A 16,661-nucleotide genomic window follows, 5' to 3' on the forward strand; every position below is an offset into this window, starting at 1 on the left:
CGGCACACGCTACCTCCGCCTACAAGATCTACGTCCACGACTCGGCGCCGTCCTGGACGCTGTCGCCCTTCCAGGAGTCCACCACCGCCGCCGCGCCCGAGGCCAGCACGACCCTCAAAACCCGTAAGTAGGGTGCACTTGCTTCGCCCGCGCGTTCGCCGCCGCGCAGAAGCCGGTGTCTGCTGGTGCCGGCAGGGTCGGGCCCACCGCTGCTCCCAAGTTCACGCCGCTCCCCTGCCTGCCGGGCCCCAGGGCAAGTGCCCCCTTTGCCCGATGGGTCTGCAGCCGGAAGCAGCCGTGTGAGGTGGCCGGGTTTCGGTGCGTTGGTGGAAAGCTACACACCCTCTCCCCCTTCCAGGTCGCCCCGGGAAGGCATCTAGGAGACGCTGGGGGATTCCCGAGCAAGAGGGATAGGTGRTGCCCACAGCGCTGTCCTGCCTCTCGGCAGGATGCAGGCTCTGATTCTGGGCTGCTGTGAGTAAGCTGACGGCTAGCAGCGCTTCGAAGCGCCTCGAGCAGGCTGTGCTGTGTCTCACTGGTGCCGAGAGTTTTCTCTGGCTTCCCACAGAGTTACCTCTGCGGGAATAGAAAACCTTTTAAGCAGAGTGGCCTCCCGAAGGATGTCCCCTCCATCCCAGCGCTTGGCTGCTGTGAGAGCTGCCGCCAGCCCTGCCCTGTCAGAGGGAGCAGCCAGGCACGCTGGGGATGTGCAGGCACAGCCAGACCGGAGTGAGGCTTCCGTTCGTAGTGTGCTTTCCACAGCCTCAGTGTGCTGTTGCTGTGACAGGCTGTGTTCTAAGCAGTGGAGGGGTCACTTCCCTGGACAGGCGATTGCTGGCTGATTCTCCCCATCCTCCCAGCCACGGCTGTGAGGATTCTGGTTACATTTGAAGATCAGTTTGGATTGGGTGCATCAACTTTTTGCTTTCCGTAAAGGTTGTCTAGGACAAACACAATCTGTGCCAAAATAACTTCAGTGCAGTGCTATTTAGTAAAACAGTTAATTATCCTGTATTACAGTCTTGTGTGTTTTCTCAGTTGCAGTATAGGAAGTAAGGAGCTGGTGTGTCCTCCATTAACTCTTAGTGCTTCTGCTAGGAGCATCAGTTCAGTTGAGTGCTACCACCTGAAATGCTTTTACAGCTGATAGCTCCCCTTTTGCATACTGATCCATGGTTATTCTACTAGAGGATTTTGTTAGCTAGTGATTTAAACTTTGTTCATTAAATCTGTTTGCTGTTGAGCTCTGGGACGGAGAGTATACRCACAACAAGCTGATCTTGTGAATTGACAAAATAAGACGAAGAACAGTAAATTGGATGTGTGGGGGGGAGAGGGTGGGTGTGCAGGTAGTGGGTGACTGGGAAGGGTTATGAATAAAACTACCGCTAAACCAGAACAGCAAACAAGGCAGGGGCTTGCTTCCCCAGTGTCTGCCATAGTAGCTGAGAAAGAACCATCCTTCACAGGTGTGAGCAAGCCTGCTTCCTCTGTAGCTACAAGCTAAGGAAGGTGGATGTTACCAGAAGGAAAATTTCTTGTGGAGCTGAACCCTACCTCTGCTGTTTGCTTTTTTTGCTCTGGCTTATGAAGCTGTGTATGCTGCTACTTTTACAAACCAGGCAAAGGGAGTGGGTTTTTTTGTTGTTTGTTTTTTTTTGAGTGTGTGTGTGTGTGTTTTTCCTCCAAACTGTGGCTCTGTTCTTAAGCCTTATATGAACCAGAAATGGTACTTGGTGTTTCAAACTGCAGAGACTTGTATGTGTCTGAATTGCTGCCTGGGCTTGCTGGATGGGATCTGTTAGTGTCTAAATGCTACCTTGCAATCTCTTCCTTTGTCCCAGTTCTATCTTTGTGGCGATGTAATGAGAAATCCACTGCAATTTCCGCCTCTCTGTGCTGTCTCCTTGCAAGATAGAAATGGGAATAATACCTTGATTAATAAATAATGGTCAGCTGGCAGGACTCTCCTCCATGCAAGACATAGAAGAAAGAAAAAAAAAAATATTGAAATGTTACCAGCAGTTGCACTGTTTTATAAGTAATGTTTGTTTTAGAGAGAATGCTGATACGGTTTATAGCAGGGTGGTTCCCCATATTAAATACAGCTCATTCATTTATAGGATGAAATGCAAGAAGTGCAAATCCAGCAGAAATTGACCTTGTTTGGGCACATTGATAGCAGAGATTATCATTAATGGAAGATTAAATAGATTACATAAAAAAAAAAAAAAAGGATTTGAATTTATAGGGCATGTGGATTTTTTTTTTTTTGAAAGCCTACAGCTGTACTTCCCTGATACATGTAATCGTCTCTGAGGATGCATGTAAAATTCTCTGAGGCTGCAGTATCAACTAGAGGGGAGAGGGAGAAGAAACATAATCTTTTTTTCCTGAACTGCTGACATGGTGTGACCCTGTAACCAAATATCTGCATCGACYGCTTTGCTTTGATTTTGGTAACTAACAGCTCTTAGGAGGAGAGAATTTTTTTTTGGAACAAATTTGCTCTCATTTTACCAAGTGAGGTGCGTGTTCCTTCTGTGCCCATTGCTCCAGCTGCTATTGAAATGAGAGTCATGGAGCCCGTTGTATCATGTGAATACAAATATGACATGACAAAGCTGGTGCCCCAGCTTTCAAAACAGTGCACACCTTTGTGTGATMCTCTGGCTTGGCAGGGCAGCTATGCAGGCAGGGGTCATAGCTTGTTTAGCATTTCACAGCTTCTAAGGAAAGAAGAAGCTGTCTTTATTTCTGTTGCTTCATGTTGCAGTTTGTTTAATCATTTTTTTTCATGTTAAAATGTTGGCCTTAATATGTGACTTTGGAAAGTAGAAGGCAAGTAAAGAGTTATTTCTTAAGAAAGCTGCATGATTGCCCACCTGAAGTACATGTTGGTAAAGCCTTTTCTCTGTGTGTGTGTGTTCCTCTGAGGAGATGTTGTGAAATCTCTCACTTTTTTGTGGGTGTGCATAATGACAATAATTCTTGGTTGTGTTTCACTCAAAGTCAAGCTATCTGTTAGCTTTTTTTTGAAAGTTCTTGATGAAGATCCTTCAGGTTCTGACTAAGCAAAAGCCACTTACTCATCACTTCTCTCTCTTTCATGTGTCTGTATGTGTTTCCCATGAACACACTCAGGCTATGTCATTTCAGCATGAGCCTCTTTATCCAGCATTCAACATTACAAAATACAAAACAAAAACAAAACAAAACACTGATTTAGAAGGATASTCTAGTTTGTAGATTTGAAGAATCTGCGAACTAACTGGAACACACCGGTGAGGTTTTACTTTTAGCAAGCCATTGGTTTCATTTCTGAGGTGTTATGCCCTGATTTTTCCAATATGCATTTTTCATGGTGCTCTGGGTTCTTCAGTAATGTTGTCATCTTTAAATTGAGATATTGTACTTAGCTGAATTCACATAGGAACTCTTATATGAAATAGCACTGTGGTTTTACTTGTGTTCGTATGACCACAAGCTAATGCAGAGAACTGTGGTCGGGCAGGCAAGGCTCAGCTAATGTATAGCAACCAAGGAAAGAGATGTTACAGAACTCTTAATCAATATATTTTATGAAATCCAATTAAGAGCTGTTTTTATGAGTCCAGACTGCAGTCTGAGTATATTTTGATTTCCTACTAAAGGATTGTGAGATTTTTCTGGTCCAGTTGTTTATCCTAGGCATGTCTTTTATCTGTTTGTTATGCACAGTGTGGATTCAAGTAATAAGCATCTGGCAAATGAACTGTTACCAACACTGACATTTTGGTGAAAGCTGTTTGTTGTATTCTGCACTGACTCAAATATCCTTTTTCACATTAAGGATGACACTTAGATGGAACTGCGGGGTTTACCAACTGGAAGGTGTTGTGGGAGGTGCCAAGCTGTAGTAAAACCAGATCATCTGTTTCTAGAGCTCTGAAATACTCTGCCAACAAATGACACGTAGCTGTGAACACTTCACGTTATTATCATGAGCTGTCATTGAAATCAAGGAGAGTGCTGTAAAGCTTATGCCTTTAGTGTTGACTAAGATTAATGTATCAGTTATTTATCAATTTGTATTGCATCAAAAGTTGTTGAATTGAAAGTAAATTGAAATGAACAACTGGGTGTTCTAGAAGCATTTGCTTCTCTTCCTCATTCCCACTTGCTTTCTATTCACAGACTCTGAGTCAGCATACCCCAGACACGATCAGATTTGTTTCCCATCCTAAACATTTGTCAACGGGAAGGCTATTGTCGTATACAGAGTTGTAGTCACATCACGAAAATGGAAACAATTTTAATATTTTATTTTTCATATTTTATGGTTATATCTGTTTCCGTCAAATTGGATGATCCTAGACTTGATTTCAYTTTCTGTTTATAATCCCACTTATTTTTATCCTTAAGAGCTAGTAGAATTATCACTATTTAAGTTCATAAGGAAGTGGACTGTTTTAATAAAAGTCACACTCACAGATGTGTACCTATCTGTCTGCTGGGATATGTTTTCTTTACTGAGAAGTATTTATTGAGGGTTGTTTGGATACCATGACCTAGGAGAGCTTTTGCAGCAYGGGTACGGTAAGAGGAAGGAGTATGGCTGAAACTGTTCCATGCTGCCTTTCAGATATGAAGAAAATTCTTTTAGGGGCTGTAAGGATACTTGTTACATTGAGCTAACATAGGATCACTGGTAAAAGCAAAGGCTTGCATTTTATTTGGCATAATTATTTTTTTAGCATCTATACAGGGACATTATGTGATATATTATATGTTGACAACAGAATACTGTTATTAAATTAAAGTATTGATTCATCACAAAGTATTATGCTAAAGTAATGYCAGTGGTTTGTCTAAACCCACAGAAAATGGAAATTAAAAATTAAAGCAGAAGACCTGTCTCTATCTACAGTATTGTGTCTAATGTTGCAGTACATTCATCATCTGAGTCATTGCTTTGCATCCTCCTGCAATGCCCAGTAAATACAAGGATTGGTATGGATTTGGCTCTGATTTATCTTTAAATTCTATGGCACATGTGGCTTTCAGGAAATATATAAAGCATTCTGTTAGTAATTTTGCTAACTTTCCAATGACTTGTTTGGAAATAGCACAGGAAACTGTGCATAGTAAAATTATGTGAGACTACTTGATCACAAAAATAAATAAATTTAAACCAGAAACCTTTGTATGCCACTGAGACCAGCAATTTCCCTCCTCCCTCCTCCACCCCCAGTTCTTCTAGTGTTGCACTTTAGACGAATTTTTGGTACTCAATCTTAACTAAAAAAACAGAAAAAAGAAGATGTGCTTATGGACATTGCCCGGTTTCAAGGAGAATCAGGACCTCAATAGTAACTTCAAGACTAATCTCTGCTAAGCCAGGAGACTGCTTTGGTTGTACTTGTCCTTGCAGTGCAGTTCAGAAATAGCCACCGCACATCAATATAAATTTAGTTGCTTATCTTAGGAGGCTTCCTGGTAGCTAACTGGAAATGAAAGCCAAAATATTATGCATCTCTTCACTTGGAAAGTTTCCTTTATGTTCTGTTCATGTGGAAGGGATTCATTTTTGTTGTTAAACGTGAACACRTTTTTTTGCACTACAGGAGTAGACAAAGTGCGGTTAGGAAATGCAGCAAGATACTTTGTGTTACGGAGACTACTTCTTAGGTTGATGGATTTAGTTCTTGGAACAACATGGTGACGGTTAGAAGCACAATTTACTAAGAAAGCTCCTCTTCAGATCAGAGCTGTGGCTGTGTTTTCTCATTACTCAGAATTCTATTTCCCAGGCTGCCATCTCTTCATCCTCAGTTTCATATGTTTACCTTCCCCTTCATACCTCATCTCAAGGCACTCTGCTGAGTAAAGTACACCTTCAGTAGAGAAAAGTAGCTTCCAGTGAGGGGTGATCAGACAGGCTTGCCAAGTGAGGATCCTTTTGAGCAGAAAAGGAAAAGAGAATGAGCATTCAGATGGAGCTCTAGGGGAGGGAGGAKGGAAGGAGAGGGGAGAGAATATGTAAATGCAAATAGGTGAGCAAGCGTATTCTGAACAGTTTCTTTATAAAACAGGTTTGTGGGTTCCCTTGRGTAGAATATGCTCAAGAGGAAGAAAACTAAAATAGAAACTAGATTTATAATTTTTTTTCTGTTGAAACTGAAATTTATTGGGTAACCTTTCCCAGGGAAAAATACAATTTGCTAAATGCTTATTGCTAAATGATTAAATGTTAGTTTGTTTCTTAAACTTTATTAATATGCTTTAGGCACCATCTTGTCTTCCACTCTTCCAACTTTTAAGAACCCTTTCTGTTAGCAAAGGGCAGCATTCTGCATAGCCTCYTCTGTATTTCTCATGCAGCATGTAAATGTATGGGGTCCGTGACTTTTAGGTCTTTTTTACCATTTATTACTCTCTTTTCTTTTTTAATGGTGTAGTGCTGATGTCTGCTGACTTCAAACAAGACATTCAGCTTCAAAGATGTTTTACCTGGTTTCAATTTAGATTAAAAAAAAAAAAAAAAGATTTCTGATTTGTTGAGGAAAAATGATAAATCATGTTTTTCAGAGAGTAATTTAAATTTTTTATTTTTTTACAAGAATTAAACCTTTAGGGAAAACGCAAGCAGAATGGAAGTGGGTCACTGTTCAAACCTTGTTACAATAGCTCTAAAAGAAAACATACCTGAGTAAAAAGATAAARTAAAAATTTGGACTGAAATACATCAAGAAATTCCTATTCTGGCCCGTGCAAAATAAAATCAGCATCTTGAAAAGTCTGTTCTTCTCGCCCTACTACCATTTCCTTTTTGATTGTTCCTCTTTTTGTTTTATGGCTTTTCCTTTCAAAATTTAAAATAATCTCTTAGTGATTCCAAGTGATCTGTAGTCCTCCTCAGCTTGTATTTTACATTCTAAGATTCATGTGGAAGATGCACATTAGTAATCCTTGTATATTGGCAATATGRTAGCTATTTTTTGTAGAAAAATGAATTAATGTTTTAATTTATTTGAAGACATTTCACTGAGGCATTTTGTAACTTTGTTAGCAAAGAGATGAGAGAGAATATCCTGGGATGTTCTGTGAGTTAGGTAGTTTTCAGTCTTTGGTTTTTATAATGAGATTATTACATGGCACAATTTTGGAAACATATAGGCCCAATTTAAGATGTGTGWGTGATGCATTTTCTCTTTTGTAGAATTATACATCTGCAGAGTCAGGGTCAATTTATGTGATTAAATCTGTTACTATGCCTGAATTGCAGTTCGAGTGCTTATAAAATGTGCTTGCATAAGTAAATGTACATCAGCTTTAAAGTGTTGCTTTTTAAAAGGTGTCAGCATTATTTAAATGTGCTTGTTCTAACAGAGTTTCCATTAGTGTATTCTTTTCTTTGTTTACTATTACCGTGAAGATTTACCACTATTCTGTTTGTTTTTTGCTGAAAATATGTTCTGTAGTAAAATCTTTGTATTCTGAGGATAGTAGTTGCTTAGCTGTAGGCTGTCAGAAGACACARTGGTCATGGATTTTTGCCTAACACTTTTAAATGATTTTCTTAGATCTGAATTTCATATTTTTTGTGTTATTCTGAAATATATTTCTGTTTCCATACATCTTTTTTTTTTCTGTGTATTACTTCTTCAGCTAGAGATATGCAAATACTGACTTTTTGTAAAGCATATAAATATAAAATATTTTCTAAAATGTCAGAGAAGTTGTATTTTAAAATTTAATTATATTTCAGAATAATATTATTAAGTTACCTTCACATTTTTCATTTCACAACATCATCACTTCAAAGCTGAATATTCTAGTTCAGTATCAACTGAACCCTGATTGTTGCTTGTTACCAGATAGAGGGGCTATAGCACTGTGTAACGACATACCGTTAAATTAGTATTAATAGCAAAGTGCTTCTCTTACAGATCTGATCATTCTCATTGATGTCAGCATTTGTAAAGCAAGCATTTGAGATAAGATAGAGTTATTCTCTTGGAATGTCTTTGGTGCCCTGTTTTTATTGGAATGACAAAGGTTATTTCCTACTTGGTTGGCAAGTGATGTAGAAAACATGCAATCTAGCCTGCAATTGCTGCCTCTAAATATAATCAGGATCTTAAACAAACAACTTGTGTCCAAAAATGTTACTAACCTGCAAATTGATTCTGCTTTGTGCAATGCAAATATTTTACTTGGTTCTCCCATACTAATGTGCTATAGCATTTCCAATAGCATGCTCAAAGTGACTGACAACTGCAAAATCTATCCAACCTTCTCAGTGGCTGAATAATACTCAAAGTGTTAAGAAACAAAGTTTCCCTTCATCTTTTTTAATATTTCTCCCCCCATGAAAGTACAGTAAAATGGTCAGAGGAATATAATTAAGATAGCAGTAACTTATTCCCTAAGTTTTGATTTGGGAATTGATTATGTAATACTTACTAAAAATGAACTGTTAATCATCTTCTGAAGTGATGTGTTTTGTTACTCTAAAAACAGTAGTGATATATGGAGAGGAAATTAATTTTATTTTTAAATCTATTGATGAATCTGCAAAAGAGAAAAAAGATTTTTGTTTTCAGTGTCTCAACTAAAGCTTCCATGCTAGTAATTTTTCTACGATTTAGCAGTATCAGAGATGAAGACTTCACACTGTCAGGGTTCAGTGGACAGTGGGCTCAGAAACTTAACTGAGGGAATTACTCTGATGAATGTCAGTGCTCCTGACTTAGGAGGCTAAAGGTACTTTTATAAYTATTTCATCAGTAGCTAAACCACATTAGGTTTTAGCCTGCAGTCTGACCTAGCTACATAAGGGTTATAGTGTTAAAGCCTAATCCCTCTCTCACTCTTTTTCTTTTCCAGTTAAAAAGCCAAAATACCATACATGCATACATACACCAGCGTTTTTTAAACTAAGCAATCTGGTTTCTCTTGCTTTTGTATTTTAATCTTTTCATTTTATAGCCTTACGTTAATAGAAAGTTTCATACGTTTCACCCATCTAGCTCTTTATAAGACTGAATCTCCATGAAATAAAGCTAACTGTAATTAATTTCCATCAATCAAAAATGATATTAAAATGCAAACTAAAACAACTTGTAAATCGTAATGTCTTTTAACAGGTCAAGTTACTCAATTTAAATGCTGTTTCTGAGTTTATAACATTTTTAAATATATATACACAAAGCAGCATAGAAACGATGCAGTCTCATATTAAACTGGGATTACGTACTTAAGTAATAGGTTTTTGTAGTGCATGTAGGATCTCTTGCCACCGTGGTTTTGCTCAACTTTGCCTCAACGAATTACCTTCCGAGTTGTGAAGAAGATGACCTTGTCAATTATGATGACGATAAAAACCCCAAAGAAAACGYGTTCATTCACAGGATACTTTCAGAGCCATTAAGACTTGCAGGCTGAGCAGTGAGGTCTCTGCGTTAGCGAAGATGGACATTTGCCACTTGGTGCCTGCTGCCTGGCTTGCCCAAGGTAGGGGCGTGAGCTCCACTGCTCCCGGGGTTCAGCAGGAGAAATTCTTCAGCACAGTTCAGCCTGATTTGGGAAGACACAACCTTCAGCATTAACTGTTTTGTTTTCCTTCAAAAGCACACAGAGAGAGGAATGTTCGTAATACCTTTTAATAACATCTGGAGCACATTCATTACAGAGGTTTTACTTAGTTCCCAAATGAAAAGCAACAGTGGTGACTTGATATTTTAAAGTGGTTTTGGAAATATCTGCTGCAATAGGGAATCCTTAAAAGTTTCAGTTCTYGGATGGTATTTAATTTGGATATATAAAGCTGAAATTTAAGAGCCTTATGATTTAGAGAAGGAGAAGAAAGAAGAATCTGGCTGATATTGTAATTGTTATTTTATAAAAGATTGAAGAAATTACTTGTGTCTGCTGGATTTTGGTAATTGGGTACACCATAAAGGCTAATAAACCTTGTGTTTACATTCACTTGATAAGCTGTCAGCTTGACAGATGTAGAGTGTTTGTAGCCAGCCACAGCTTCGCTGTTATAAGGTGCATCTGTAAATGTGAGCAAACGCAGTCTGAGGAGCTACTGAGTACTGGCTCCTCGTTCCTGGTTTGTTTACAGTGCATAATTTGGAATCATGAACAGGCATATTTTCAATTTTGATGACAATTAAAATACATTTATCCTTGATTTTAGCAACATCCCTGGCTGAGGAGCAGTGTGTGTATAGAAAATGAAGTGTCCAGGACAGGCCCAAGGTATAAGTGCCTTACCATGTAGTGATCATTATGAGAAGAGTCCTACAGTGAGRATGAAGCATACTAGGTCGTAAAAATAATAATCATTCTCATGGAGTTGCATACTGTGAGGATTTTGTCAGTTTAAAACAGTGTGGATTTATTAGAGAGCTTTTTTAATGACAATCCCATAAAGAAGATACTATAAAATTATATAAAATTAATTAAATACATTGCATTTGAATTAGAGAATTTCAAAATTTTTCAACATTCTGGTACTCTTAGTATTTTTTTTTTTCTGGTTTGTAATCCTGTTTATTATTGCAGTCTGTATGACAGCAAAGAATCTTGGCCTTTTTTCCTTAATAAGTACCATTTTAAAAATGAAGATAGTTTATTTTATGTAATGATACATAGTAAATAAGGTGCAAAATTCAGTAGCTCAGGAAACAATGAGTAAAGGCGGTAAAGATAACTGGAAGACAGATTTTTAAGGAGAGAGAAGTTGCATTGAAGAGACTGCTTTAAATATGATCTGATTCAGTAAAAATGTGTTCTGCAGCTTTGTACATCAGTGGTTGTGGCTCTGAAGACTACGAAGAATATGAATTAGAGTATGAGGAACAGGTCTCAAGTATTTAGGGTGAGCTSTCATTCTTTCTGCAGTTCTTTAAGAGGTCAGATAGACTACAAATAGATGTTAGATGAATGCTTTATATGAGAATCAAGAATTAAAWCTTGTTCAAAGAATATAAGAGTCCTGAGTATAATTAAGCTCTTCTAACAAGTTTTGGTCTATCTTTGCCCTTGCTAAGGGGTAATCAAAAACCTGTAAGTTCAGATCAGATCTGCATTAACTGAGGTTGGGATAATCAGAAGGGATAAATAAATTAATTAGGAGGATATTAAATTAGTTGTATATGATAGACAATCTCAGGAGTAGTTACTGAAACCAGGTTGATGTARAAACAGTACCTGCGCAGTATCACGGACTCAACATTCTTCCTTTCTTTTGTCAGCTGTTTTGTGTAAAGGTTTCCTGCGTTGCAGAAGTAGCACTCTTCCCCGCTACTTATTGAAAAAGCGTACRTCGTAGTGGATAGATGGAGATGGTTTGTATGAAGGCAGTGCTTAAGCTTGAATAAACTTTGGTGTTGGACTGCAGTGTTTGCAGCTCTGTCCTTTGGTGTTACAACTAAATAAAACTGTCTTGACTTTGATGACAAATTTCCCACTTCCATCAGCAAAGAGGTGACTTTGAGAGTATAGTGCTGTTATAATAGACAACTACTACTGAATACTTCATTTTCACAGTCTCAGCTTGCTTATTACTCTGCAGTTCATCCCCCAAAGCTGTTSAAACATCAGTGTCATTACTGAAAGCTGAGAGGTCTGGAACAATCACTTTTCCTCAAGCTCAAATTTTCTTATTTCTGAAATAAATGTATGATGAAGTACTTTAGGATGTACAGATGAGAGGTGACAGCTGTGTTAAAAAGAATGTTCAAAAGTAACAAGGAAATCTAGTTTATACATCTATTTTTAAATCTCCAGAAGTACCTGATAACATTGATTGTGCCTCATTTTCAATAACTTTGTAATAGTGAGATCTATTAGACCTTAGTATTAAAAAAGTAGTGATGTAAGCTTTATTTTTTAGGTGATCTTAAAATATATCTTCAAATAGTCAAGATAAATTTTGAATAGCAGAGGTGTGTCTGCGAACAAGATGCCCTAACAAGCTCCTTTCTCTAGTTAATAAGTCTTTCACTTTTGTCCTGCAGTGAGTTGAATCAGGTTTGAATTTGGGGGACTCATTATGCCAGTAATTGCCTGTATGACAATCCTCTTTAAATCTATTTAATCTTAAATTTCCCAGAGGCAATTGACTATAGACTTAACAACTATTACGTTTTTAGCTTGCTGTCTTGTCATATTTTAGAACTGAGTGTTATTGTTGCCATATCTCACATCGAAAGGAAGAAGCACGTTCGGTATGGTGTAGTCTTCCATACACAGTGTCAAAATGTTCCTCGAGTGGGTGGGATCCTTAGCTTAATCCAAAGCCGATGAGATAAGCAAGAATAAGTGGGCCCTAGCAAACAAACAGTTACAAAGGAGTGACTTGCTTACCCTAATCTGTTGTGCTGCATTTGCTTGTAGATGACTGTTATTAAATGTAGCAATCCTGTTCTCTTAGGAAAAAAGATTTGTTCTAACAATAATAAATGTATTCTTCATCACAGGGGAGATGGGATGGGTAATGATGCAAGGTTTGAAGGGAGAGGAATTCTCATAGACCAACTAAAACACTTGAAGAAAATTGGCAATGGCTTTTTTGTTGTTGTCCCTTTGTTATTCAGTGATATTCCGATTTCACTTCCCCCCTTTTCTACCTCATTCCAATAGCAGGATTCTAACATGCATTTTTAGATATCYTTTAAAATAAAAAAAACAATATTTTTCATAACTTCAACAGCTACGATTGACTTTAAAGTGGAAATAGGTAAGTGTAAAGCTTATCTATTATTAGGCATTGTCCCTATTTCCTTATGTATCTTGCTATTAGCCTTAGGGATTAAAAGCATTGTCCATATCAGAGAAACATTTCACAAGTGGATGAGAAACTAGAATTGAACTTTTTAACATCTTTAAATTCTGTATATTCAGATTGGCTTAGTAGCTTGGAGAAAGGTTTAGTGTCRTTACTTGTTATGATGACACCTAGAGGTAGGACCTCAGCACAGATGTTATGCCAGTGAAGGCTCACTCGTGATGAATTTCAAATCCCATAGGAAATGGTTTATATCAATGCTTGAAAATATGTTTTGGTAATTTTTTTTAATGCATTTAGGATATTTAAGTGTCATTAAGTGGCAATCTGTTGTTTGAAATGGAGAGCTGGGAGTGTTCTGATTGGAAATATAATAATGAAATGAACTGAGAACAGGGAGGAGTAAAGAATATATGGCTCTGTACTATTAACAACTTATTTTGTTGTCATGTAAGCACGGCAGTGTGTACCATTTAAGACTGGAGTGTGTGGTGCACGTCACTAATGGTAAGATGCCTTTTCCCCTGCAGATCCTGTTTAACATCGTTCCCTGGGTACAGGAAGTGGTCTGTCTAGGGTCTGATCCTGGCCCTACTGAAGTAGTACTAAAACTGTGTTGATTCTAATAGTGGTGGAATAGTAGTGACTAGTGAAGTGAGTAGAAGCTTTGCACTGGCCTGATCCAGGGCACATTCAAACTCCATCAGTCTGGCGCAGTCGAGCATACCCGTTTTACTGAACAGTGGCCTCCTGTCTCCCTAGAAGTTTTTTGACGAGATTATGATGTTCTGTATGACTTTAAATGATTTTGTCACTCTTGATTTGTAATGTTTACWTCCTAATCTCATTACCTCAACATCAAAATGCTTAAAAAAAAAAAACAGTTTGCAGTTTCAGATCTAAGGTATTTTACTTTAAAAATAATACAAAAGTCAAATCTTTCCAAGTGGTATGTCTCCTTCTTTTCCAGGTTTTCAACTGTGATCTTGTCTTGAGGTGCTCAGTTGACAGCCAGATAAGCATTAGAATAACCTGAACAATTTTTTGTGAGGCTCTCAATTAGAAGTAGTTGCCTTGGTTTGAAGATTTTGAGGGAATCATAACTTTGTTAATGGTAGTTGTCATCTGTAAAGAAAGCTGCTCTGTAAACTTGAAGAAAAGAGCATCTGGAAAGTTTCATAAAAACATTGTGAGATAAGCTGTTGAAGTAAGGAAATATTTTGTAAGTTGAGACAGCATTTAGAGTCTAAACTGCTACTGTACTGATCCTCAGTGGAGATTCAAGGACCTCCTCAGTGACTGTTTTGACACAGTAGTTTATTTAACGTGAAAAATATTGCTACTATAAATAGACACTTGTCTATCCCAGGCTCCTCTCGTTTCTTTCTGTGAACGTCATGCAAGAGATTTGTTTGGTTAAATTTCTCTTCAGCGGTCTCTGCTCTAGAAAAGTGTGGGGTTTTTTTTTTGTTTGTTTGTTTTTTTCCAGGAGATCATGCAGTTTTGCAGCTTTGTACTGAAACAGTTCTACGTGAGCTGAACTACCAGGGATTTCAAAGTCATTGCTTAATAAGGGTTTACACTAAAAAAGATAGAGATCTCAGACTCCATTAACCAGTTTAGAGAAAAAAATAATTCTCTGGAATCCTAAGCACTTTCTCTGTAAGCCATATGAGGCTCTACCAAATCACCAATTTCTGACAGAAGCAGGCAAGTTATAAAGCAAGCAGTTTGCCTTATAACAACTATGCCTAATCACTGTGAAASGTGTAATAGAAATGGTAATTTTATTTTTAGATGATTTTGTAAACAGACCTAAAATGAAGAAAAATCACATGGCGTGTTTGGAGTTTTAACATAAAGTCAGGATGTGATCATAGGAAGATTTGGTATTGCAAATTGTTTTAATGACCTTTAGTTTGGGGCCTAATCTTACAATAGGCGTGGAATTTAATAGATTCTGCTGTATCTGTTTTTCAGTCTTGGATTGTGGTAACTACATAGAAATTCCATTGGTGGGTTCTATAGAACCTTCTAGATAGGGACATGTAGCATTTATTCCCATATGACATATTTGGAGTGTATATACACAATACCATCTAACAGAAGAAGTCTTTCCTCCTCTTCCCTTTTTTTTTTTTTTTTTAATATACACTATGCCACGTACATTTTACTGATGCAGAGCAATATGCTGTGAATGCTGTTTCCAGTGTTCTGCTCTGATTCTCCCACTGATGCTTTTCAATTAAGTATTTCCAGAAATACCCAAAGAGGAGAGCAGGACAATAGAGGTAGGAGCAGACGTCTTGTTTGCAGAGAGAACTGGAAAGATGTATTTAGAAGCTCATGGGATTAGAAAAGCCAATGGACTTGTATACATTACGAAGATGTAGCATGCCTTGTCATGGGCCTCATTTATTATGATACAACTCCCACCTGCTGGTGAATTATTGAGGAACTAAGCAGGAAATTGCCGTGGGATGACTGCAGTGTGGCCACAATGGGGTGGCACGGTCTGGCATCAATTCCTGCTGTGCTCTCCAGCAGCATCCTGTAGTGAGGCTGGGGTGGGTGACACTGCTAAAGAGAGGTAATACGTACAAGCCTGAGAGAATTTCGTGTGCCATGGGCTGTTTGGGAGGATCTTTTCAGTTCCCCCAATGGAAAAACTTCCTAGCCAGCTGAACCTGTTTTACTGTCCATTTTATCATAGCCTTCTGACTTGAATGAACATTTCATTTTCATCCTCAGCCCCTGAGAGCGCTATGCATCAGCCTCTGTGGCATGTGGAAGAGCTACCACTGGCCATAGTGAACAGACTTATGTCCCAAAAGATAACAGAATCCCATTCATGTTACAGTGTTACTCCCAATGTTACTGTTTTCCTTTTACTATTATTTCATTAAAATGCTGTTTTCAAAAAAATGTATCTTGCAAGACAACTGTGCCTTTTAAACTTCCACCTAATAAGATGAGAATTCTAAATTCTAAATTCATGTAATTATTATGAAACACTAACGCTGGCGGTCTGTCTTGCTTGTTTCCTGCTCTGTACCGTCTGTCTCACCTCAGTTTCCTTTTCTCTACTTCTCACTGTAATAGCGTTGAGGGTACTGGTGAAGGTTATTGCATAAGGTATTCTGCTTTTTGGTTACGGCTGGGCAGAGTTACTCACCTGCATTCAAAGCTTGCTCAATTTTGAAAAATTTTTATGGAACTTCCCTAGTCTACAGAATCTTTTGAAAGTCTTTGGAGAGAGAAATATTTGAAATAGCAAATGGCTTGAGGATTAGGATGTGCAAAATGGGAGGTGAAAAAGGATAGAGAAAGGATTTTCATCTTGGCATTTTCATAATCCAGGTGAGCACCCAAGCAGATCTGTTAATCTGTCAGAGTTGCTGCAACTATGATTTGAATGTAGAATGAGAACCTTTCTGACAAAAGCTGTGGTCCAGTGAAGAGTTTCACTTTCAGTGAAATATCATTTTCTGATCTAAAAATATTTTTTGTTTGAGTATCTTGGCCCACCTTTCTTTGTGGGAAATCATACTTAACTTGTTCTTGTGATGATGATCATATGGTTCTGATTTTAATTTTTATTGGATTTTTTTTTGACAAATGCCTTGGAATTTACAATAAACTTTAGAAAGTCTTTCTCTAGAACCTTTTCCTGATGCCTCTTTTATGTAAGAGCTGTATCTTCTCTATAAGTGGTTCCTACTGGAAATATTAAGCCTGTAGGAGATATTTTGCCATCATGTTCTGTGGTAAAGATCAATGAAGAGAAGTCATTTACTTTATCTGTAGTATTCATAATTTATGCCTGATCTTTTAGTAGAATATCTGATTCTTTCATAGGCTTCCTGTGACTGATACA

At 38.0% G+C, this 16,661-nt stretch overlaps 1 protein-coding gene across 1 annotated transcript in view; it reads left to right on the forward strand.

Annotated features, from left to right (window-relative positions):
• Positions 1-8: 8 nt before the first annotated feature.
• The window catches only part of NRG3 (neuregulin 3), a gene marked incomplete at its 5' end in the record, with an annotated part of 396,892 nt that continues 380,239 nt past the window's right edge, over positions 9-16,661 (forward strand). The window contains one exon of the mRNA XM_085323677.1: positions 9-123. Within this exon, the coding sequence (XP_085179803.1) occupies positions 9-123 (115 nt within the window). The remainder of the gene's footprint in view (positions 124-16,661) is intronic.

The sequence above is a fragment of the Rhea americana genome, unplaced genomic scaffold, assembly GCF_003343005.1.
Source record: "Rhea americana isolate MKP2758 unplaced genomic scaffold, rheAme1 scaffold_86, whole genome shotgun sequence".
Classification (NCBI taxonomy): Eukaryota; Metazoa; Chordata; class Aves; order Rheiformes; family Rheidae; genus Rhea; species Rhea americana.